The sequence below is a fragment of the Tachyglossus aculeatus genome, unplaced genomic scaffold (genome assembly GCF_015852505.1).
Source record: "Tachyglossus aculeatus isolate mTacAcu1 unplaced genomic scaffold, mTacAcu1.pri SUPER_34, whole genome shotgun sequence".
Classification (NCBI taxonomy): domain Eukaryota; kingdom Metazoa; phylum Chordata; class Mammalia; order Monotremata; family Tachyglossidae; genus Tachyglossus; species Tachyglossus aculeatus.
This window is the reverse complement of record NW_024044839.1, coordinates 2,983,431-3,009,358: the sequence shown is the minus strand read 5'-3', so window position 1 is coordinate 3,009,358 and position 25,928 is coordinate 2,983,431. Positions and strand designations below refer to the sequence as shown.

The 25,928-nt window shown below is 49.8% G+C and overlaps 1 protein-coding gene across 3 annotated transcripts in view; it reads right to left on the bottom strand.

Moving 5' to 3' along the window:
- Positions 1 to 25,928, bottom strand: part of RPTOR (regulatory associated protein of MTOR complex 1) — a 241,393-nt gene that overhangs the window by 195,023 nt on the left and 20,442 nt on the right. For all 3 annotated transcript variants that reach the window (XM_038741988.1, XM_038741989.1, XM_038741990.1), the window contains exons 2-3: positions 12,449 to 12,551; positions 4,834 to 4,916 (exon numbers count right to left, since the gene is read on the bottom strand). In XM_038741988.1, coding sequence (XP_038597916.1) covers positions 4,834 to 4,916; positions 12,449 to 12,551 — 186 coding nt within the window. The remainder of the gene's footprint in view (positions 1 to 4,833; positions 4,917 to 12,448; positions 12,552 to 25,928) is intronic.

Here is a 25,928-nt window from a genome sequence, read left to right as displayed (position 1 = left end):
GGTAGATACAAGGTAATCTGGTTGTCCCACGTGGGGCTCAGAGTCTCAATCCCCATTTTACAGATGAGGGAACTGAGGCCCAGAGAAGGGAAACGACTCGCCCAAGGTAGACAAGTGGCCAAGCCGGGATGAGAAGCCAGGTTCCCTGACTTCAGGGGCCCGGGCTCTTTCCACTAGCCACGCGGCTTCTTGAAGGCCAACTCTATGCAGGGTTCTTTCTGCGCTTGGGGCTTGGGAATGTCCCATGGAGGTAAAGGACGGACAGCCTCTCTGTCCTCAAATAATAATAATAATAATAATAATAATAATAATAATAATAATAATGGCATTTGTTAAGCGCTTACTATGTGCAAAGCACTGTTCTAAGCGCTGGGGGGGATACAAGGTGATCAAGTTATCCCACATGGGGCTCACAGTCTTAATCTCCATTTTACAGATGGAGTAACTGAGGCTCAGAGAAGTTAAGTGACTTGTCCAAGGTCACACAGCAGACATGTGGCAGAGCCGGGATTCAAACCCATGACCTGACTCCAAAGCCCGGGCTCTTTCCACTGAGCCACGCTGCTCAAACAGTTTACCCCCAAATCCCGGATGAAATGGTCAGGGCTCAGACGCAAATGATGAACGTAAACAAAAGCCACTCGGTTAATAATCAACGAACCGGTATCCCCATGAGCGGACTGAGACGGAACTAAGGTATCTGCTAAGCGCTCGCTCTGTGCCAAGCACCGTTCGAACCGCTGGGGTAGACGCAAAGTTAGAGGTCTGTCTGCCGCAGCCCATTCCCCCCGTGGGGCTCCCACTCCTTCTAGACTGTGAGCCCACTGTTGGGTAGGGACCGGCTCTATATGTTGCCAACTTGGACTTCCCAAGCGTTTAGTCCAGTGCTCCGCACACAGTAAGCACTCAATAAATACGACTGAATGAATGAAACTAGGAGGGAGGGGAACTGCATCCCCATTTTACAGATGGGGCAACCGAGGCCCAGAGAAGCAAAGTGACTTGCCCACGATCACATGGCAGGCATTCATTCAGTCAATCGTATTCATTGAGCACTTACCGTGTGCAAAGCACTGCGCTAAGTGCTTGGGAGAATACAATGTAACCATAAACGGACACATTCCCTGCCCGCAACGAGCAATCAATCAATCAATCAATCGTATTTATTGAGCACTTACTGTGGGCAGGGCAGATACGGGGCAGAGATAAGGGAGGAAAACCCAGGGCCTCTGAGGACCAGAAGACTATAAGCTTATCGTGGGTAGGGAACGTGTCTGTTTATTGTTCTGCTGTCCTCTCCCAAGCGCTCAGTACAGTGTTCGGCGCACAGTAAGCGCTCAATAAATACGATCGAATGAATGAATGAACCCAGGTCCCACACGACAGAGTCGGCAGGCACGCAGACGAATCATCATCATCATCAATCGTATTTATTGAGCGCTTACTATGTGCAGAGCACTGTACTAAGTGCTTGGGAAGTACAAATTGGCAACATATAGAGACAGTCCGACAGATCTGACGTAAGTGCCGCGGGGATGAGGGTGGTGTGAACATATCAATTCCTGGTTTTCCCAGCAAGCGCCGGGACAATCATCCCGGAATGGCCGACGGGTCCTATATCTGCTCTGCCCACCGTCCTGCCTTCTGAAAAATCTCCCGCCCTACCCTGCACCCAAAACAAACCCTGAGGGAATCAATCAATCAATCATATTTATTAAGCGCTTACTGTGTGCAGAGCACTGTACTAAGCGCTTGGGAAGTACAAGTTGGCAACATATAGAGACGGTCCCGACCCAACAGTGGGCTCACAGTCTAAAAGGGGAGCAGCTTGGCCCACTGGAAAGAGCGCGGGCCTGGGAACCGGGAGTCTTGGATTCTAACTCCGGCTTCGCCACGTGCCTCCCGTCACTTCCCTTCCTCCAGGCCTCGGTTCCCACTATCTGGAAAAAGGGGATTAATCCCTGTTCTCCCTCCTACTTTCGACTGTATATATGTTTGTACATATTTATTACTCTATTTATTTATTTTACTTGTACACATCTATTCTATTTATTTTATTTTGTTAGTATGTTTGGTTTTGTTCTCTGTCTCCCCCTTTTAGACTGTGAGCCCACTGCTGGGTAGGGACTGTATATGTTGCCAGCTTGTACTTCCCAAGCGCTTAGTACAGTGCTCTGCACATAGTAAGCGCTCAATAAATACGATTGATGATGATGACTGCGGGACCTGATGATCTTGTATCCAGAGCTTAATACGGTGCTTGGCACAAAGCGAGCGCTTGTCAAACTCTCAGATATTCTCTTTACCGTTAAGGGCCCCTCTCTGAAAACGGCTACCCAAGGTGGAGGCGTTGAATGTCGATCCTAGACCGTAAAGTCGTTGTGGGCGGGCAACGTGTCCGTCTACGGTTCTATAGTACTCTCCCCCGAGTTTAGTACAGCGCTCCGCACACGGTAAGCGCTCCATAAATACAGCTGGATGAAATACGATCGAATGGTTCAATGATCGCAATGATCACCCCTTACGGGTGGAGAATTCCGTGCCTTAAAAAAAGATAAATAGAATAAAACCCACTGGGGAATAAATACTCCAAGCTGCCTTGGAAGAGCAACAATCCATTACCTCACGGTGAGATAAATGACTCTGAAACGCATAGCAGGGAGCGAACCCTGAATGGCACGGCAGTGTTTCATAATCAATTAGTCATTCCGTTACAAAACCCGAGTGGCAACCGAGATGACCTCAGGGCACTGCTTTGGTTTTTTGTTTTTTGTTTTTGAACTGGCTCAAATCCATCTGACAGTCCTTCCCCCCGCCTACCAATCTGGAGAGATGGCAGAGCACAAAAAAAAACAAAAAAAACAACACTCATCCATTTGCAGTCTCCTGGTTTAATCACTCTTGTTTTTTTCCTTAACGGCATTTGTTAAGCACTTTCTGTGTGTCAAGCGCTGGGACAGAGATACAAGTTATTCGAGTCTGACACAGTCCCTGTCCGAATTCAGGAGGAGTGAGCCCGCTGTTTTTGGGAAGGGACCGTCTCTATATGTTGCCAACTTGGACTTCCCAAGCGCTTAGTACAGTGCTCTGCACACAGTAAGCGCTCAATACGATTGAATGAATGAATCTGTACTTTTTTTTTTATACTGATGTTTGTGTCCCCCTCTAGACTGTAAGCTCAGTATGGGCAGGGGATATGTCTGTTTAGTGTTCTATTGGACTCTCCCAAGCATTTGGTACAGTGCTTTGCACACAGTAAGCGCTCACTAAATACCACTGATTGAACAAATGAAAGAACGGGTGTTGAATCCCCATTCTGCAGGTGAGGGAACTGAGGCCCAGATAATCATAATAATCATAACAATAATGGCATTTGTTAAGCGCTTACTATGTGCAAAGCACTGTTCTAAGCGCTGGAGAGGGATACAAGGTGATCAGGTTGTCCCACGGGGGGCTGACAGTCTTAATCCCCATTTTACAGATGACGGAACTGAGGCTCAGAGAAGTGAAGTGGCTTGCCCAAGGTCACCCAAGAGGCGGAGCCGGGAGGAGAAGCCGGGCCCTCTGACGCTCCTTCCACTCGCTCTCGCTTCTCCCAAGTGTCTGAGCCCGGGAGGCAGAGGGATAATTGGACAAGGACAGCACAAACAGGAGCGAGAACAGGACGCTACTGATTGACTGGCCACATCGAAACACAGCTGGAGCCAAAATTGATCTGTCAATCCATCAATCAATGGAACTGATGGAGCACTTAATGCGTGCAGAGCCCTGGGCTCAACTCTTGGGCGAGGGAGACACATTCCCTGCCCACAACGGGATTATAACCGGGATCTTCGAGGCGTTGGGAGGCAAGGAAGCCGGTCGCGAGGACGGACTGCTGGCAGACAACGGGGGGACGGAAGGTCTCGGGAGAACGCACATCCGCCAAGCTAGCTCTCTTCCTCCCTTCAAAGCCCTACTGAGAGCTCACCTCCTCCAGGAGGCCTTCCCACGCTGAGCCCCCTTTTTCCTCACCTCCTTCCCCTCCCCACAGCACCTCTATATATGTTTGGACAGATTTATTACTCTATTTTACTTGTACACATTTACTATTCCATTTATTTTATTTTGTTAATATGTTTTGTTTTGTTGTCTGTCTCCCCCTTCTAGACTGTGAGCCCGCTGTTGGGTAGGGACCGTCTCTATATATATTGCTTTGTACTTCCCAAGCGCTTAGTACAGTGCTCTGCACACAGTAAGCGCTCAATACGATTGAATGAATGAATGAACAAAATATGAGGCATCTCATTTTGATTTCATTCGTTCATTCTTTCCGTCGTGTATACATATATACATATATAGTCATATATATGTATATATGTTTGTACATATTTATTATTCTATTTATTTTACTTGTACATATCTATTCTATTTATTTTATTTTGTTAATATGTTTGGTTTTGTTCTCTGTCTCCCCCTTCTATACTGTGAGCCCACAGTTAGGTAGAGACTGTCTCTATATGTTGCCAACTTGTACTTCCCAAGCGCTTAGTACAGTGCTCTGCACACAGTAAGCACTCAATAAATACAATTGATTGATTGATTGATTGACTAAGCAATTGGGAGAGGACGACAGAAGAATAATCAGATATGATCCCTGCCCACAGCGAGAGTCTAGAGGCGGGAGACAGACAGTAATATCAATATGTACAGGACAGATATGGACCCAAGTGGTGTGGGGCTGGGAGGGGAGATGAATAAAGGGAGCGGCGCAGAAATAAGCAGACGCGGTGAGGCGGCCCCCCAACCCCCAACCCCTCACCCACGCGCGTCCCCAGCCGTCGGCACACTTACCCGTGGCTGCCAGTTTTCATACTGTTTCTGCAAATTTGCCCCGATGGTTTCCAGGGCTTTCTGAGGACCCATTGACAGAGGATCTGAGAAGACAACAAGCGGGGAAAAATAGGATATCGACATATGCCCCTTTTCCTCCTCTGTTCGACCGCCTCTGCTGAGGAATTCCTTGAGAGGCAGAGTGGCCTAGTGGCTAGAGCCCGGGCCTGGGAGCCGGGAGAACCCGGATTCTAATCCCGGCTCCGCCGAATGTCTGCTGTGGGACAGTGGGCAAGACTTAGCTCTTCTGGCCACTTTCGACTCTCCTTGCTGACCTCTCAACTTCTGCCTCTCCTCGCTCCAATCCCTAATTTGCCCTGCTGCCCGATTCCACAGAAACGGTCGAGACATGTTATGCCTCTCCTCAAAAAGCTCCAGTGGCTGCCCATCCGCCTCGGCACCAAATAAAAACCCCTCACCGGCGGTTTCGCAGGACTCCACCATGTCGCCCCCTCCTCCGTCACCTCGCTACTCTCCTTCTACAACCCAGTCCGCACACTTTGCTCCTCTGATGCCGCGGACCTTCTCACTGCGCCTCCATCTCATCTATCTCGCCGCCGACCGCTCGCCCACGGCCTGCTTCTGGAACTCCCTTTCCGCCTCAAATTTTACAGACAATGACTCTCCCACCCTTCAGAGCCGTACTGAAGGCCCGTCTCCTCCAAGAGGCCTTCCCTGACTAAGCCCCCCTTTCCTCTTCTCCCACTCCCTTCTGAGTCGCCCTGACTTGCTCCTTCCCCTCCCCACAGCACCTGGATATATGTATATATGTTTTTACATATTTATTCTGCTTATTTTATTTTGTTAATGTTTTGTTTTGTTCTCTGTCTCCCCCTACTAGACTGTGAGCCCACTGTTGGGTAGGGACCGTCTCTAGATGTTGCCAACATGGACTTCCCAAGCGCTTAGTACAGTGCTCTGCACACAGTAAGCGCTCAATAAATACGATTGAATGAATCCCCAAAACACTTATGCCCATCTCTGTCATTTATTTCTATGAACGTCTGACTTCGCCTCTAAACTGTCAGCCCGTTACGGGCAGGGAATGTGTCTGTTTATTGTCCAGCTGTCCTCCCCCAAGGACTTTTAGACTGTGAGCCCACTGTTGGGTAGGGACTGTCTCTATATGTTGCCAATTTGTACTTCCCAAGCGCTTAGTACAGTGCTCTGCACATAGTAAGCGCTCAATACGATTGATGATGAGCTGTCCTCCCCCAAGTGCTTAGTCCAGTGCTCTGGACAGTCAGCGCTCAATAAATACAACCGAATGAATGTGGTTTCTCTCGCGTCACCTTGCGCACACTGAGCACTCTGTGAATGGCATTCATTCAGTCGTATTTATTGAGCGCTTACTGTGTGCAGAGCACTGGACTAAGAGCTTGAATTGCTTGGGGGGTCTGTTGCCCATCCCCTCTGCCCTCCCCTCCTGACATATTATTTTGTTAATATGTTTGGTTTTGTTCTCTGTCTCCCCCTTCTAGACTGTGAGCCCACTGTTGGGTAGGGACTGTCTCTATATGTTGCCAACTTGGACTTCCCAAGCGCTTAGTACAGTGCTCTGCACACAGTAAGGGCTCAATAAATACAACTGATTGATTGATTGACCCCAGCTGGGAGCCCAAGGACACCGATTCTCACCCGTGTTATCTCTGTGCAGCCCACAGCGCAATGTTAGGCACACAGCAGATCCCAAAGGAATACCAATGCTCTGGCTATCTCGGGGGGCCGGGAATGGAGGTGAATTGGGAAGGGGGCGAGGGGGTGGGAGGGGTGTCAGAGGGCCTGCTGGGGCACCCGGGGCAGGCTGCGGCGGGACCTCGCCTGACCCTCCCCCGGCGGAGGAAAGGAATTTCCAGAGGCCCCGGGTGAACCTTTCCCCGTCCTCGCTTCGGATGATGCACGGCTTCCATTAGGCCGGGAGTGGAAGACATTTCTGCAAAATTCCATTTCCTCCTGCTCAGCATTCCGCTCGTTTACACCCCGGTTAAAAACACAGATATGTCTTCGGAGGGCTACGGGGCATGCATCTCTTTTTAATGGGATTTTTCTACATTACCGTTGCGGCGTTTAATGTGTGGTCATAAAACAAAGCCCCCCCGCCTCCCCCCCATACACCAACCCCAAACCACGGCCCCTCTAAACGAGACAGGTGTCGTTTATACAATAGGGGTATATATATATATTTTTTAAAACCCCAACGTTTCAGGGACCGGCACCTATTTGCCCGGTGTTCAATCAATCGACGGCATTTATTGAGTGCTTATTATGTGCGGAGCGTTGGACTGAGTGCTTGGGAGGGGACAATGTGGTGGTGGAAAGGCGTGGGAGGGGGAAGGGAGGGTGCCGATACCGGCCGGTCCGGGGGCCGGACCGCTGATCCCTCGCCCCGCTGGAGTCCGGGACGGTGGCTCGGCATGAAGGCCGGTGCGGTTTTCCTTGCGGGATTAAGACGGGGGACGGGTGGGCGGGGGGACGGGAGGAGGAGAGAGAAGCCGCCGCCGCCGCCTGTGAGTTAGGCTGCCTGGTGGCTTGAAACGCAGCGCAGGATTTCTCCGATCGATCGGCCCGGCCGGACGGCCAGAGAGGTGTGTAGCAACAAGAGAGGGGCCAGCCCTGGAGGGTCACTTTACCGACAAACACACACACAAGCACTCAGTGGTATCTACTAAACACTTCCTTTTAGACTGTGAGCCCACTGTTGGATAGGGACTGTCTCTACATGTTGCAAATTTGTACTTCCCAAGCGCTTAGTAGAGTGCTCTGCACACAGTAAGCACTAAGTAAATACGATTGATGATGATGTGCTGAGAGTCTCTGTACGTTGCCAACTTGTACTTCCCAAGCGCTTAGTACAGTGCTCTGCACACAGTAAGCGATCAATAAATATGACTGAGTGAAGAGAGCATTCATTTATTCACAATCATATTTATTGTAATACAATAATAATACCGATGACATTTATTAAGCGCTTACTATGTGCAAAGCACTGTTCTAAGCGCTGGGGAGGTAACAAGGTGATCAGGTTGTCTCATGGAGGGGGCTCACAGTCTTAATCCCCATTTTACAGGTGAGGGAACTGGGGCACAGAGAAGTGAAGGGACTTGCCCAAAGTCACACAGCTGACAATTGGCGGAGCTGGGATTTGAACCCGTGACCTCTGACTCCAAAGCCCGGGCTCTTTCCACTGAGCCAGGCTGCTTCTGAGCACTTACTATATGCAGAGCATAGTACTAAGCGCTGGGGAGAGTCCAGTACAGGACAAATTAGCGGATGCTTTCCCTGCCCACAACAAGGGACAAACTTACACACACATACACACCGTCACTCAACAGGGGTATTTACTGAGCACTTCCTATATGCAGAGAGCACTGTACTAAGCACTGGGGAGAGTCCGATACAAGACAATTAGCGGATGCTTTCCCTGCCCACAATAGAAGACAGGTTCACACTCACTGTTCGCAGCTTCCTCCATGTCCTCTTCAATCAATCAATCAATCAGTCGCATTTACTGAGCGCTTACTGTGTGCAGAGCACCGTACTAAGCGCTTGGGAAGTACAAGTTGGCAACATATAGAGACGGTCCCTACCCAACAGTGGGCTCAGAGCCCACCCCAACAGGGCTGATGGGTGCACCGATGGTTTGAGGGCCACAGTCTTTTAGACTGTGAGCCCACTGTTGGGTAGGGACTGTCTCTATATGTTGCCAACTTGTACTTCCCAAGCGCTTAGTACAGTGCTCCGCACACAGTAAGCGCTCAATAAATACGATTGAGGATGATGACTGGGCCAAGGAGGAAGTGAAGGGCCAGGGTGGAAGGGATTAGGGAGGGAGTGAAGGGGCAGGGCCTGCCTTCAGGAAGTTTCTAGGCGGATGGCACTATCCAGTAGCATCTCTTCGAAGATTCACCAAGGGTGAGTGCTTAGTAGAGTGTTCTGCACATGGTAAGCACTCAATAAATACGATTGAATGAATGTATAAGCTGGGAACTGGCAGCACCGTGTAGTGGGAAGAACGTGGGCCTGGGAATCGGAGGATCCGGGTTCTCATCTTGGCTCTGCCACCTGCCTGCTGGGGGACGATGGGCAAGTCACTTCCCTTCTTAGAGTAGCGGGAAGAGTCTGGGGCTGGAAGTCAGAGGTCCTGGGTTCTCGCCCCGGGCTCTGCCGCTCTTCTTCGCAGTGATCTTGGGCGAGCCACTTCACTTCTCTGGGCCTCAGTTACCTCATCCGGAAAATGGGGGTGAAGACTGTGAGCCCCGTGGGGGAACCTGGACTGCGTCCAACCCGACTAGCCTGGATCTACCCCACCGTTTAGTAGAGTAGCGTGGCTCAGTGGAAAGAGCCCGGGCTTTGGAGTCAGTGGTCACGGGTTCAAATCCCGGCTCCGCCAATTGCCAGCTGTGTGTGATTTTGGCCTCAATGACCTCATCTGTAAAATGGGGATTGACTGCGAGCACCCCCGTGGAACAACCTGATCACCTTGGGGGAAGGAGCATGGCTCAGTGGATAGATCCCGGGCTTGGGAGTCAGAGGTCATCGGTTCAAATCCCGGCTCCGCCACTTGTCAGCTGGGTGACTTTGGGTAAGTCACTTCACTTCTCTGTGCCTCAGTTACCTCATCTGGAAAATGGGGATTAAGACTGTGAGCCCCCCGGGGGACAACCTGATCACCTTGTAAACTCCCCAACGCTTAGAACAGTGCTTTGCACATAGTAAGCGCTTAATAAATGCCATTATTATTATTATTATTATTGTAGCCTCCCCGGCGCTTAGAACAGTGCTTTGCACACAGTAAGCGCTTAACAAATGCCATCGTTATTATTATAGTGCCTGGCACGTACCAAGCACTTAACAACTACCATTAAAACACCCAACAATAACAAAAACACCCCCTGGTCCCAACCCACCCGCTCCAAAGAGGAAGCCACAAGTAATTCTCTCCGACGGGCTACTTGCAGATTTACTAATTCACCCGTGCGGGAACGCTGGAAACGAATTTCATTCTGCTGATCGGACATTTGATGTAGATCTTCGACTGATTTCCCGACTGCCTTCGGCCAACTTAATAACTTTGGTTTAATGAAGCGTATTTATTTTCCCACTTTCCGCCGGGAGAGGAGACAGAGTGGATCGAGATGGCGGCTTCCGAGCAGTGGCAAAATGGCCGGCTCGGGCGGGAGCCACGGGCTTCGGCCGGTCGCTGGGAGTTGCCCGCTTGAAATTCTGAAATTCTGGCGACTGGGGGGTCTGGGAAGGCCGGGAGTCCACTTCATGGGAGCCGGAGGACTTCCGGATCCTTTAACGGCCCCACCGGGCCTGGGTGGATGGGGATGTGTCTGAAGACTGATGATAATAATAATAACAATAATGATGGCATTTATTAAGCGCTTACTATGTGCAAAGCACTGTTCTAAGCGCTGGGGGGGGATACAAGGTGATCAGGTTGTCCCACGGGGGGCTTACAGTCTTCATCCCCATTTTACAGATGAGGTCACTGAGGCACAGAGAAGTGAAGTGACTTGCCCAAAGTCACACAGCTGACAATTGGCAGAGCTGGGATTTGAACCCATGACCTCTGACTCCAAAGCCCGGGCTCTTTCCACTGAGCCACTCTGCTTCTCTAATCTACCTTCACAGAGGTTGGAGTAGTAGTAACGGTATTTACTGAGTGCTTACTCCGCGCAGAGCGCTGTACTAAGCGCTGGGAAAGAACACCCGGGTGGGAATTCGCCTGGGCGGGGGCTCACAGTTACTATTGCATTTAGTTAAGCCCTCACTAGGTGTCAAGCACTGCTCTAAGCGCTGGGGCCATTATGAAACAATCTGGGTGGACACAGGGTCCCTGTCTCACCTGGGGTTTACGGTTTAAGTAGGAAAGGAGGGAGAGAGAGATGAAGAGTGTGTCTGTGTGAGACAGAGAAAGAGACAGAGGGAGGGAGATACACAGAGATAGAGAGGGAGAGAGAGCGTGTGCCCCGTTCTTGCACGATGGGAATGAAATTCGGTTTTCCTCTTTGGCTGACCAAAGGAATGGCCCATTGAAAAATCTCCTCAGAGGAGCCCTGCTCCATGAGCTGAAGAGAGAGACAGAGACAGGGAGAGAGTGCGAGCATGCCCTGATCTTGCAGTGCGTAAATAAATACGGTCTTCCTCTTTGGCTGACCAGAGGAACGGCCCATTGATAAATCTCCTCAGAGAAGCCCTGATCCATGAGCTGAAGAGAGAGACACCGGGAGAAAGTGTGAGCACGCCCTGATCATGCACTGTGAAAATGAAATACAGTCTTCCTCTTTGGCTGACCACAGGAACGGCCCATTGAAAAATCTCCTCAGAGGAGCCCTGCTCCATGAGCTAAAGAGAAAGACAGACAGAGTGCGAGCACACCCTGACCATGCAGTGCGTAAATGAAATACAGTCTTCCTCTTTGGCTGACCAGAGGAACGGCCCATTGAAAAATCTCCTCAGAGGAGCCCTGCTCCGTGAGCTAAAGAGAGAGACAGAGACAGGGAGAGAGTGAGAGCACGCCCTGATCATGCAGTGCATAAATGAAATATGGTCTTTCTCTTTGGCTGACCGGAGGAATGGCCCATGAACAAATCTCCTCAGAGGAGCCCTGATCCATGTGCTGAAGAGAGAGACAGAGACAGGGAGAGAGTGCGAGCACACCCTGATCTTGCAGTGCGTAAATGAAATACATTCTTCCTCTTTGGCTGACCAGAGGAACGGCCCATTGATAAATCTCCTCAGAGGAGCCCTGCTCCATGAGCTAAAGAGAGAGACAGAGACAGGGAGAGAGTGAGAGCACGCCCTGATCATGCAGTGCATAAATGAAATATGGTCTTCCTCTTTGGCTGACCAGAGGAACGGCCCATTGATAAATCTCCTCAGAGGAGCCCTGCTCCATGAGCTGAAGAGAGAGACAGAGACAGGGAGAGAGTGCGAGCACGCCCTGATCTTGCAGTGCGTAAATGAAATACGGTCTTCCTCTTTGGCTGACCAGAGGAACGGCCCACTGATAAATCTCCTCAGAGGAGCCCTGATCCATGAGCTGAAGAGAGAGACACCAGGAGAGAGTGCAAGCACGCCCTGATCTTGCAGTGCGTAAATGAAATACAGTCTTCCTCTCTGGCTGACCAGAAGAACGGCCCATTGAAAGAGGAGCACTATTCCATGGGCTGAAGAGAGAGACACAGGGAGAGAGTGCGAGCATGCCCTGATCTTGCAGTGCGTAAATGAAATACAGTCTTCCTCTTTGGCTGACCAGAGGAACGGCCCATTGATAAATCTCCTCAGAGGAGCCCTGCTCCATGAGCTGAAGAGAGAGACAGAGACAGGGAGAGAGTGCGAGCACGCCCTGATCTTGCAGTGTGTAAATGAAATACAGTCTTCCTCTTTGGCTGACCACAGGAACTGGCCCATGAACAAATCCCGTCAGAGGAGCCCCGCCCCATGAATCCCAAGCAAGCCTTAGGGGACGAACTGTTGAGGCGGAATGGAAGAGGCCCCTTGGGGGGTTCCCCTTCCTGGGCCACCCGGGGCCACCCCCAGCCCCCGAAGGAGGGGAAGTACCACTCACCGATCCAGCACTCTAGCCGGGCACAGGGCGTCGTCTTCACCACGTCCGGGGGGTCCACGCCCACGTTCAGGCACAAAACCAGGGCCACGCTCACCGTCTTCATCTGCGGACACAGACAGGCACACGCGGCCCACGTTAGCCAGTCAGGCGCTCCCTCCGCCCCCCTCGATCCTGCTTCCAAATCCGAGAACCTCCCCTTCCGAAATCTATGCTATTTACTGAGTGCTTCCTGGGTGCAGAGCGATCTATCCATCGACGGCATTTACTGAGCTCTGTGCTGAGCATTTATTGGGTGCAGAGGGATCTATCCACCAATGGTACTTACTGAGTGCTTACCGTGAGCATAATAATAATAATAATGATGATGGCGTTTGTTAAACGCTTACTATGTGCCAGCACTGTTCTAAGCACTGGGAAGGATACAAAATGACCAGGTTGTCCCACGGGGGCCTCACAGTCTTCATTCCCATTTTATGATGATGATGATGATGGCATTTGTTAAGCACTTACTATGTGCCAAGCACTGTTCTAAGCATTGGGGAGGATACAAGGTGATCAGGTTGTCCCACGGGGGGCTCACAGTCTTCATTCCCATTTTACAGATGAGGTAACTGAGGCCCAGAGAAGTGAAGCGACTCACCCAAAGGCACACAGCTGCCAACTGGCGGAGCCGGAATTTGAACCCATGACCTCTGACTCCCAAACCCGTGCTCTTTCCATTGGGCCATGCTGCTCCATGGTCCTGGGCGCTTGCTCGGCACACAACACTGTGCTGAGCACTTGGGAGAGGACAACTGGCCTACAGCTTATTTAAGAGCAGACCGCCTGCCACATAGTTTGGTTTTCTTCTGGTACTTGTTCATTCATTCATTCAATCGTATTTATTGAGCACTTGCTGTGTGCAGAGCACCGTACTAAGCGCTTGGGAAGTACAAGTTGGCAACATCTAGGGACAGTCCCTACCCAACAGCAGCTCACAGTCTAGAAGGGGGAGACAAGACGACAAAACAAAACATATTAACAAAATAAAATAAATAGAATAGTAAATATGTACTTGTTAAGTGCTTGCTAAGTGTCAGGCACTGTACTAAGCATTTGGGTAATAATAATAATAATAATAAATGGCATTTATTAAGCGCTTACTATGTGCAAAGCACTGTTCTAAGCGCTGGGGAGGAAACAGGGTGATCAGGTTGTCCCACGTGGGGCTCACAGTCTTAATCCCCATTTTACAGATGAGGTAACTGAGGCCCAGAGAAGTTAAGTGACTTGCCCAAGATCACACAGCAGACATGTGGCAGAGTCGGGTAGATACAAGATCACAGGGTTGGACACAGTCCCACATGGGGATCACAGTCGAAGTGCTTGCTAAGTGTCAGGCACTGTACTAAGCACTTGGGCAGATACAAGATCACAGGGTTGGACACAGTCCCACATGGGGATCACAGTCGAAACCCCCATTTTCCAGATGGGGGAACTGAGGCCCAGAGAAGCGAATAGCCCAGCAGACGAGTGAGAGAGAGAAGCCAGGTCCTCTGATGCCCAGGTCCGGGCTCTATCCACCAAGGACCCGCTGTTCCTTTTCTATGAAATTTGGACTGGTGTCCAAGCTTGACTAGCCACTTGGTCACCCCGGGGCAAATCGTTTAATCCCTCCGGGCCTCAGTTTCCTCCCGGCCGGCAGGACTGCTAGGAATATTGATCATTAAACAATATTTAGTAAAAAAAAAAAATTTATGTATACATTCTTCCCCCCCGAGTTGACGTGGTGAGCAATTGTCCGTGAAGCCCTGAGGTCCTCAGACAAAGGCATTAGGAAAGCTCAGTAATCATGATTATTTCTGGGAAACGGCATTCCGGCTGATTGGGCGGGGGTCCCACATCCCCTTAGCGGCCCACGAGCCGGCTGTTTATCATCATCCAAGTGGCTCGTTTCAAAATGATCCATTTCCCCGCGGTTGCGCGGGGCAGCCGTTTCCGGTTGCGGACGGCCCGGACCGGCTGGCCGGGGTGTGAGAAGGGCCCTCAAACGTCCACTCTACTCCCCCGAGCGCTTCACCGGGGCTCTGGAATCGAGAGTCAGAAGGACCCGAGTTCTAATGCCGGCTCTGCTGGGTGACCTTGGGCGAGCTGCTTCGCTTCTTGGGGCCTCAGTGACCTCAGCTGGAAAATGGGGATTAAGACTGTGAGCCCCACTTGGGACGGGCCCAGAGAGCACTTGGGAGGGTATGATGGAGTTGGTTCAACTGGTCCCTGCCCAACAGGAGCTGTCAGTCTATGTGTGCAGAGAACTGGATTGAGCGCCCAAGTACTAATGGTATTTATTGAGCACCCAATGGATGCAGAGCACCTTACGAAGCCCTTGGGAAAACACAACATTCTTTCCGTTCACCGCTGTATGACAGCTCTGATCTTTTTTACTTTATTTTTCTAAATGGGATTTGTTGAGCGCTCACTACGCCCCGGGCACCGTACTAAGGCCCGGGGTAGACTGCGAGGGGACAACCTGCTCACCTTGTATCCCCCCAGCGCTTAGAACAGTGCTTCGCACATAGTAAGCACTTAAATACCATCATTATTACTATTATTATTATCTGAGCTAATCGGGCTGGACGCGGTCCACGTCCCACATGGGGCAGAGTCTCCAGCCCCATTTTCCAGATGAGGAAACGGAGGCCCGGAGACGTAAACTGACCTGCCCCGGGTCACACGGCAGTCAAGGGGCGGAATCGAGATGAGAAGCCAGCCGGGCCTCCGAGGCCCGGGCTCTACCCCCTCGGCCGTGCCGCCTCTCCAGAGCTTTCGTTCTCATTCCGGTGGCGGCCTCGTTGCCCAAACTCGATCCGGCCGGCATATGGCAGGACGGAAAAATCTCTAGCAAAATGTCGATTGCCCTGCAAGTCAGGAACTTGGTTTATGTGCGATTAGCACGGCTCAACCCAGGCTCCCTCCTCTCTCTGAACATTGCGGCTGTTGTCGGAAGGTCTGGCCCTCAGCCTCCGTTTGTTTGTTTGTTTGTCTTGGCTGAGGGCGGATGAAGTCTCCTCTCCCTACTGTCCCGCTTGCTGATTACTTAGAGGATGGGGATGGGGACCGGGGATGGCCACGGGCTGTATCCAACCCGAATATCGTGTATCTACCCCAGGGCTTAGCACGGTGTCCGGCCTATAGTCAGTGATTAACTCACATCATAAAAATGAAACAAAACTGGGGCAGCACGGTGTCTCGAGGGCGGAGCGGGGCTGGGGGGGACGAGTTGGGAAGGATTGCCAGTGGGATTCAGATCCACGGCTCAGGCTGGCACGGAAAGTGGTAACGCGGGCTCCTTTCCCTGCAGTGAGGCAGGGGATGAAGAGCTTACTTAGTTCCCATCGGACCCCCGGCTCCCACCATCCCGCTCCCCCAACTCCTGCCGATCCTGTCTTCCCTCTTCCATCATTCACTCATTCATTCAATTGTATTTATTGAGCGCTTACTGTGTGCAGAGCACTGGACTAAGCGCTTGGGAACTACAAGTTGGCAACATACAGAGACGGTCCCTACCCAAACAGCGGGCTCACAGTCTAGAAGGGGGAGACAGACAACAAAACAAAACATATTAACAAAATAAAATAAATAGAATAGTAAATATGTACAAGTAAAATAAATCTAGCCCCACCACCCTCCCCAAACCCGCACACCCCGACTCCTTTCCCTGTCATCCCACCCCCCAGACTCCCCTCCCTACCACCCTCCTTCCCCCCTAGAGCCTCCTCCCCGCCATCCCACGCTTACCCCCTTCCCTTCCCCACAGCACCTGTACATATGGATATGTTTGTACGGATTTATTACTCTATTTATTTGACTTGTACATATCTATTCTATTTATTTTATTTTGTTAATATGCTTTGTTTTGTTCTCTGTCTCCCCCTTGTAGACTGTGAGCCCACTGTTGGGTAGGGACCGTCTCTAGGTGTTGCCAACTTGGGCTTCCCAAGTGCTTAGTACAATGCTCTGCACACAATAAGCGCTCAATCAATCAATCAATCGTATTTATTGAGCGCTTACTGGATGCAGAGTACTGTACTAAGCGCTTGGGAAGTACAAGCTGGATACGATTGATTGATCCCACCCCCATGCTTCCCTCCCCTCCACCATCCCACCCCCTAGAGTCTCCTCCCCAACCATCCCACCCCCGCCCCCCAAAACCGCCATCCACCACCCCCCGGCCGCCGTGGAACCCTAATAAAGGAAATCAATCAATCAATCGTATTTATTGAGCGCTTACTGTGTGCAGAGCACTGTACTAAGCGCTTGGGAAGTACAAGGTGGCAACAATAGAGACGGTCCCTACCCAACAGTGGGCTCACAGTCTAAAAGCCGAGGGTGGAGGCGGAGCGGACACCTCACACCTGTCAGAACGATGGAACCATCCCCTCCACATACACACAAATACACACACACACACAAATAAATACACTCACACCCCGCAGTTCTCCAGAGCCAACCCCCCCCACCCGCCCCCCTGCTTCCCCACATCCCGGGGGCGCTCATTAGGATTCAGAGTGGCAGGCAACAGAAGAAGAAGAAAAAAAAAACCTTCAGCAGAGCCAGGGCCACAGAAATGTATAATTTATAAAGACAATCAGAAAGTAGAGCACACGGCAAAAAGAGCAAAGCCCACCATGGACTGTGTGTGTGTTTTGGGCTGGGGGGGGACCCACAGTTGGGGAGCAGGGGGAAATCCAACTGCCACTCCTTCTTCTCTCTGTCTCCCCGTCTCGGCCCAAAGGAGGGTTCGGAAGAAGGAGTCAAAAAGGAGTCTTCTAGACTGTGAGCCCACTGTTGAGTAGGGGCCGTCTCTATATGTTGCCAACTTGCACTTTCCAAGCGCTTAGTACAGTGCTCTGTAAGCACTCAATAAATACGACTGAACGAATGAATGAGTGAATGAAACCCCGAGCCGCCTTCTGGCGCACGTTTGATTTGATATTTATTACTCTATTTACTCTACATTACTCCATTTATTTATTTATTTTATTTGTGCATATTTATTCTACTTCTTTTATTTTGTTAATATGTTTTGTTTTCTCATCTGTCTCCCCCTTCTAGACTGTGACGACGACGACGACGCCTGTCCACTGGGCGACTTTGGGCAAGCGACTTCGCTTCTCTGGGCCTCCGGGACCTCATCCGGAAAATGAGGACTGAGAATGTGAGCCCTATGTTATGTTGCCAACTTGTACTTCCCAAGCGCTTAGTACAGTGCTCTGCACACAGTAAGCGCTCAATAAATACGATTGATGATGATGTAGGAAAGGGACGGTGTCCAACCCCACCTGCTTGGTACCCCCAGTGCTTATTTAAGTGCCTGGCACGTTGTAAGCGCTTAACAAATACCACAATCATACTCATTAGCAGTACTATTATCCTCGTGGACCGACTGAACGATTTGGGGAAGGCTGACAGTATCCAAAGACCGTGACTAAACTCCTCCCGTGGCCAAGGACGACGACCAACTCGACTGGACGGAGCGTTCAATCCGGTGCTCCGCACAGAGTCGGTCCTCAACGAATACCCTCGAACGACTGGCGGGTGGATTTTAGGCCGTCACGTCTTCCCCGAATAATCCGGTGCTCAATAAATTCCCTTACTGATTCCGACTGATTCCCTTACACGTCAACGTCAGGAAGTCCTCTTAACGCAAGAGCTTCGGGGCGCTGGATACCGCCCAATACCGCCCAATACCGCCGTGGTGGGGCTCGGGTGACATGCACAGAGCAATCCCACCCCGGCCAGGGCCCCGGCAACCCCCGCAATGTAACACCATCTGGAAAATGCCTCTTCCAAATTCCCATTTGCTAAATGACAGAATGTCAGCTGTTGTCAATTGCGCGTCACCTTGAAAAATGGGCATGCATACAAATTGGTCTAATGGAGAAGCAGGGGAAAGCGGCGTGGGCTACTGGAAAGAGCCTGGGCGTCGGAGAAACTGGGTTCTCCTCCGGCGGGTCGCTGTACTTCTCTGTGCCTCGGTTCCCTCGTCTGCAAAATGGGGGTTCAGTCCCTGTTCTCCCTCCTCTTTAGAGTGTGAACCCCATGTGGGACCTGATGATTTTGTATCCACCCGCAGTGTAAGCTCTCAATAAATACTCTTTCCTCTCCCCCTCCCCATCCCCCCAGCCCTACCTCCTTCCCCTCCCCACAGCACCTGTATATATGTTTGTACAGATTTATTACTCAGTTTTGCTTGTACATATTTACTATTCTATTGATTTTGTTAATGATGTGCATATAGCTATAATTCTATTTATTCTGATGGTTTTGATAGCTGTTTACATGTTTTGCTTTGTCTGTCTCCCCCTTCTAGACTGTGAGCCCGTTGTTGGGTAGGGACCGTCTCTATATGTTGCCAACTTGGACTTCCCAAGCGCTTAGTACAGTGCTCTGCACACAGTAAGTGCTCAAGTTAATGTGTTTTGTTTTGTTCTCTGTCTCCCCCTTCTAGACTGTGAGCCCGCTGTTGGGTAGGGACCGTTTCTATATGTTGCCGACTTGGACTTCCCAAGAGCTTAGTCCAGTGCTCTGCACATAGTAAGCACTCAATAAATACAACTGAATGAAAGAATGAATGAAATACAACTGAATGAATGAATGCTCTCCCAAGTGTTTGGCACAGTGCTCTGCACACAGAATGCGCTCAATAAATACCAAGGATTGGTTGATATTCACTAGGCTCTTCCCAGATGCTCTGCACCCAGGAAGCGCTCCATAAATTTTGTTTTGTTGTCTATCGCCCCCTTCTAGACTGCGAGCCCGTTGTCGGGTAGGGACCGTCTCTATATGTTGCCGACTTGTACTTCCCAAGCGCTTAGTCCAGTGCTCTGCACACACTAAGCGCTCAATAAATACAACTGAATGAATGAATGAATGAAATACAACTGAATGAATGCTCTCCCAAGTGCTTGGCACAGTGCTCTGCACACAGGATGCGCTCAATAAATACCACGGATTGACTGATATTCACTAGACTCTTCCCAGGCGCTCTGCACCCAGGAAGCACGCCATAAACTTTCTTTTGTTGTCTGTCTCCCCCTTCTAGACTGTGAGCCCGTTGTCGGGTAGGGACCGTCTCTAGATGTTGCCAACTTGTACTTCCCAAGCGCTTAGTACAGTGCTCTGCACACAGTAAGCGCTCAATAAATACAATTGAATGAATGAATGAAATACAACTGAATGAATGTTCTCTCAAGTGCTTGGCACAGTGCTCTGCACACAGGATGCGCTCAATAAATACCACGGATTGATTGATATTCACTAGACTCTTCCCAGGCGCTCTGCACCCAGGAAGCGCTCCATAAACTTTCTTTTGTTGTCCGTCTTCCCCTTCTAGACTGTGAGCCCGTTGTCGGGTAGGGACCGTCTCTAGATGTTGCCAACTTGTACTTCCCAAGTGCTTAGTCCAGTGCTCTGCACACAGTAAGCGCTCAATAAATACGATTGAATGAATGAATGAATGAAATACAACTGAATGAATGCTCTCCCAAGTGCTTGGCACAGTGCTCTGCACACAGGATGCGCTCAATAAATACCACGGATTGACTGATATTCACTAGACTCTTCCCAGGCGCTCTGCACCCAGGAAGCGCTCCATAAATTTTGTTTTGTTGTCTGTCTCCCCCTTCTAGACTGTGAGCCCGTTGTCGGGTAGGGACCGTCTCTTTATGTTGCCAACTTGTACTTCCCAAGCGCTTAGTACAGTGCTCTGCACACAGTAAGCGCTCAATACGAATGAATGAGTGAATGAAATACAACTGAATAAATGCTCTCCCAAGTGCTTGGCACAGTGCTCTGCACACAGGATGTGCTCAATAAATACCACGCATTGACTGATATTCACTAGACTCTTCCCAGGTGCTCTGCACCCAGGAAGCGCTCCATAAATTTTGTTTTGTTGTCTGTCTCCCGCTTCTAGACTGTGAGCCCGCTGTTGGGTAGGGACGGTCTCTATCTGCTGCCGACTTAGACTTTCCATGTGCTTAGTACAATGCTCTGCACACAGTAAGCGCTCAATAAATACGATTGAATGAATGAATGAATGCCACTGGTTGACTGAAAGCAGTCCCGCATCTGAGAGCCACGCGATGATGCCCGCTTCCGCCCGGCCGGTCCCTCCCAGCGCTGCCCACTGCATCTTAAGCAACTCTCCCCTCCCAGGCAGCCCGTCCCCCTTCTCTCTCACCCACAACCCCGGTTTGTCATCCCCGAGCCCAACGGCTAATAAATCCTCTCCCCGTGTCCCTCCGACCACGCCGACGCGATGGCGGGCTGCACCGCGGCCTAATCGTTTTCTAATTAACACTCGAGGAAATTACAACTGGCTGGCTTCTCCCGAACCCACAGCAAGCCTGACAGGGTGTAACTAATTCCAATTTGCTTCTAATAACGAGCCGCGGCGATCGACTACAAAGGGAGCGCCGTGCCATTACGTGGGCCAGAAAGTGGGCCCGCTGCTGTCTGTCCACAGTCTCGCTTTGTTGTGCAACACTTGCCGGGGGAATGAATCCTGGCACTGGAACGCCTTCTGGATCTTTGTACGGGCTACCCGACGAACACAAACACGGGAGGAGAGAAAATAAAACCCAGCACGAGTGCCAGAAAGATCGATTTGATCGGGGTAAAACCGGGTTGTTTTGGGGTTTGGTTTTTTTTTTTTCCAATCATCGGTCGGCGGATCGGCTCCCGTGACTGGCTGATGAAGGTCTCTGTTGAGCGCTTTCTGCAGGCCAAGCACCGTTCGAAGCGCTGGGGTCTTTTAAGTTAAACAGGTCAGACACGCGGTCCCTGGGAAGCGCCTAGTACAGTGCTCTGAACACAGTAAGCGCTTAATAAATACAGCTGAATGAATGGGAGAATGAATCGATCCATGGTACTTTTTTTTCAGGTGGGGGGGTATCTCTCCATCCCCCCCATCTTACCTCCTTCCCTTCCCCACAGCACCTGTATATATGTTTGTACATATTTATTACTCTATTTATTTAACTTGTACATATCTATTCCATTTATTTTATTTTGTTAGTACGTTTGGCTTTGTTCTCCATCTCCCCCTTTTAGACTGTGAGCCCACTGTTGGGTAGGGACTGTCTCTATATGTTGCCAACTTGGACTTCCCAAGCACTTAGTACAGTGCTCTGAACACAGTAAGCGCTTAATAAATACAGCTGAATGAATGGGAGAGTGAATCGATCCATGGTACCTTTATTTCAGGTGGGGGGGTATCTCTCCATCCCCCCCATCTTACCTCCTTCCCTTCCCCACAGCACCTGTATATATGTATATGTTTGTACATATTTATTACTCTATTTATTTTACTTGTACATATCTATTCTATTTATTTTATTTTGTTAGTATGTTTGGTTTTGTTCTCCGTCTCCCCCTTTTAGACTGTGAGCCCACTGTTGGGTAGGGACTGTCTCTTTTTGTTGCCAACTTGGACTTTCCAAGCGCTTAGTACAGTGCTCTGCACACAGTAAGCGCTCAATAAATATGATTTGTTGATTGATTGATTACTCTGCAGAGCGCACTATACTGAGTGCTTGGGAAAGGACGCAGAGATGACAGACACGTTACCTGACACATTTGCTAAAATCCACCCTTTCTCTCCCCTCAAACTGCTGCCGCATTAATCCAAGCGCTCGTCCTTTCCCGCCTTGATTACCGGATCAGCCTCCTCGCTGACCTCCCTACCTCCCGTCTCTCCCCACTCCAGTCCCCACTTCACTCTACTGCCCTGATCCTTCTTCTACAGAAACGTTCAGACCGTGTTTCCCAAAGCTGTGGGACTTTGGGCAAGTCACTTCACTTCCCCGGGCCTCAGTTCCCTCCTCTGGAAAATACAGGGATGATGACTGTGAGCCCCAGGTGGGACAGGGACCGCGTCCAACCTGATTAGCTTGGATCTACCCCAGCGCTTAGGACTGGGTTGGCCTATATTAAGCACTTAAATGCCATTTTTTAAAAATCTGCGAGACAAACACATTTAGGAAACCCTCTGGCTCTCCACAGCCACATGCCTGCTGTGGGACTTGGGGCAGGTAATTTATCTCCTGCGGGCCTCAGCTACGTCACCTGGAAAACGGGGATACGAGTGTGAGCCCCATGGGGGACGGGGACTGCATCTAACCTGATTAACTTGTATCTACCCCGGTGATTAGAACAGTGCTTGGCACAAAGTAAGCGCTTAACAAGTACCATAAAAATAATAATAATAATAATAATAATTATAATAATAATAATAATTATTATTATTATTATTATTATTATCCACCCCAGCACCTAGAACAACAGTGCTTGGCACAAAGTAAGCACTTACAAAGTACCATAATAATAATAATTATTATTATCCACCCCGGCATTTAGAATAGTGCTTGTACATATCTATTCTATTAATTTTATTTTGTTAGTATGTTTGGTTTTGTTCTCTGTCTCCCCCTTTTAGACTGTGAGCCCGCTGTTGGGTAGGGACTGTCTCTATGTGTTGCCAACTTGTACTTCCCAAGCGCTTAGTACAGTGCTCTGCACACAGTAAGCACTCAATCAATACGATTGATTGATTGATTGATAGTGCTTGGCACATAGTAAGCACTTAATGAGCACCATAATCCGAGATAGACCACTTGGATCCGTGAATGTCAAGCAAATGAGAACAGGTCCTCTCTATCATAAATGTCCCAGGGGAGTCTAACCCAATTAAGGCAATGTTACTGGGAAAACCAAGAGTGTTAATCAATCAATCGTATTTATTGAGCGCTTACTGGGTGCGAACCGCTGGAGTAAGTGCCCCGTTAGAAGAAAGGCGGTAGACAAATTCCCTGCCCCTAACGAGCTTACAGTCAAGGAGACAAAGACATTAATGTAAATACAGAAGCCCCACCACCACCACACCCCCATGTGATACAACTGGATATCTATGATATTTTGCCTTCAATTGTATTTACTGAATGCAGTGTGGCTCAATGGAAAGAGCCCGGGCTTGGGAGTCAGAGGTCACGGGTTCAAATTCCAGCTCCGCCACTTGTCAGCTGTGTGACCTTGGGCAAGTCACTTAACTTCTCTGTGCCTCAGTTACCTCATCTGGAAAATGGGGATGAAGACTGTGAGCCCCATGTGGGACAACCTCATCACTTTGAATCCCCCTCCAGCACTTAGAACAGTGCTTTGCACATAGTAAGCGCTTAACAAATGCCATCATTATTCTTCTTCTTATTATAATAATAATAATAAGTCTGGAGGGGGCTCCCAGACTGAGCCCCCTCCTTCCTCTCCCCTCCTCCCCCCCCGCCTTACCTCCTTCCCTTCCCCACAGCACCTGTATATATGTATATATGTTTCTACGTATTTATTACTCTATTTATTTATTTTACTTGTACATATCTATTCTACTTATTTTATTTTGTTAATATGTTTTGTTTTGTTCTCTGTCTCCCCCTTCTAGACTGTGAGCCCACTGTTGGGTAGCGACCGTCTCTATATGTTGCCAACTTATACTTCCCAAGCGCTTAGTACAGTGCTCTGCACACAGTAAGCGCTCAATAAACACGATTGATTGATTGATTATTATTACTGTGTGCAGAGCCCTGAAGATTAGTGTTTGGGAAGAGTACACTGTAATGGAGTGGGTAGACGTGATCCCTGTCCTCAAAGAGCTTCTGGTCTTCTGTGTACAGTGTGCCGGACTAAGCGCTTGAGAGACACTGTTATTCTGCTACATTATCAGTCCATCAATGGAATTCATTGAGCGTTTACTATGTGCAGAGCACACTGTACTGAATGCTGGGGAAATTCCGATGCAACGGAGTCGGTGGACACGTTCCCTGCCCACAACAAGCTTACGCTGTACTCTCAATCAGTAGTATTTACCGAGCGCTTACCGTGTGGACTGAGCGCTCGTTCTAGTGCTCTGTCCACAGCAAGGGCTCAATAATTATAATAATTATGGTATTTGTTAACTGCTTACTAAGTGCCAGGCACTGTACTCAATCAATAAATATGATCGATTACAACAGAGTTAGTAGACCTGATCCCTGTCCTCGAGGCATTTACAATCTCCTCTTAACAAATACCACAATTATCATTATTATTATTATTATTATGCCACAAGCTAACCACTGGGGCACGAGAGATCCAGTCGCCTGGAGAAAGAAGTCAACTGGAGGAGACTGAGGAGGGATGAAATTCCTACTAGCAGCCAAACACGGACGGGACGCGGACAATTGAGGTAATGCAAAGAGACCTGCCTGCACCAGACAGTTTCTTCTTGGAAGTGAAATATTCACAACTTTGTTTTCCAGAGAAAGGATTCTGCCAAACAAGCTCTTCTCCCCGATTTATCTACTGCTTCTCTTCTGTGGCCAACCACTACTTCATTTTCCAGTATTTCACCGGGAGGGCCTGATCTGTGACTTGGGGTTGCGTGTGCCAACATTTCCTACCTATTCTTCCGGTCTTGGTGGGGAATTTTTGAATTGGGTTTTTTTTTTCTTTTCCCTGAAAGGCCATATTTCCAGGATAAACGGCCCCAGCCTGGCACGGACGACCGTTTTTCCTCGCAGATGGGTGCTCTGGGGTGGGGAGGGGGATAATGGAGTTTGCTCCAATCCTCCCTGTATCAGCTCCCTCGGCCTCAGAGGGTGAAGGTGTAGAAAAATAAAATCAAAAGGCTGAGCAGGAGTCTTAACTGAAGGCACATCACCTCCAAGAGGTCTTCCCCTCACCGAGCCCTGCTTTCCTCTTCTCCCACTCCCTCCCCTTCAGTGACCACCTGATTACCTTGTATCCACCCCAGGGCTTAGAACAGCGCTTGGCACATAGTAATCACCCAATACCGTATTTATTTATTATTATTATTATTCTTACAAGCGAAGTCACAGCCCCGCACGGCTCCAAACACATCCAGGCCTGGGGGCGAGGCGGAGATTTTGCTGAGGTACCCGTCACCCACCTCACCCTAACCTCCCCCGCGAAAAGCCGCAATCCACCAAAAAGGACTGGACGCGGCCCAGCCGGCTCCACTGCAAGACGGGGCTTCTGACAAAAATCAAAATCCCGGACGGAGCCTTTAGAGGCGAGACGGTCAATAGAGAAAAACCCCAAACCCCGCCTCTCTTCGGGAAAGGGACGATGCGGTCTCACAGAAGCATTTGGCTTTTGCCAAGACGCCGGTGCCAATTCAGTGAGTCGCCATGTCCTCTTTGTATCGTAAAGAGTGTGTCGTCTCTCGGGCCTCTGTGGGAAGCGACTGGATTCGCACGGGAGACGTCTAAACGTCTCTTTAAGCGTCTCCTGAAAATATTTTTGAGATATATGTGCGATTGCATTGGAGTTGGCCATTTAACAAGCTGGCGTTCGTCAGTACCCGTCAGGCTCCCTTTTCTGGTCTCGTCAACTCGGAAATCTCAAGCTCGCCCTCTCCCTCAGTCTCTCTCTCCCTCAGCCTCTCTCC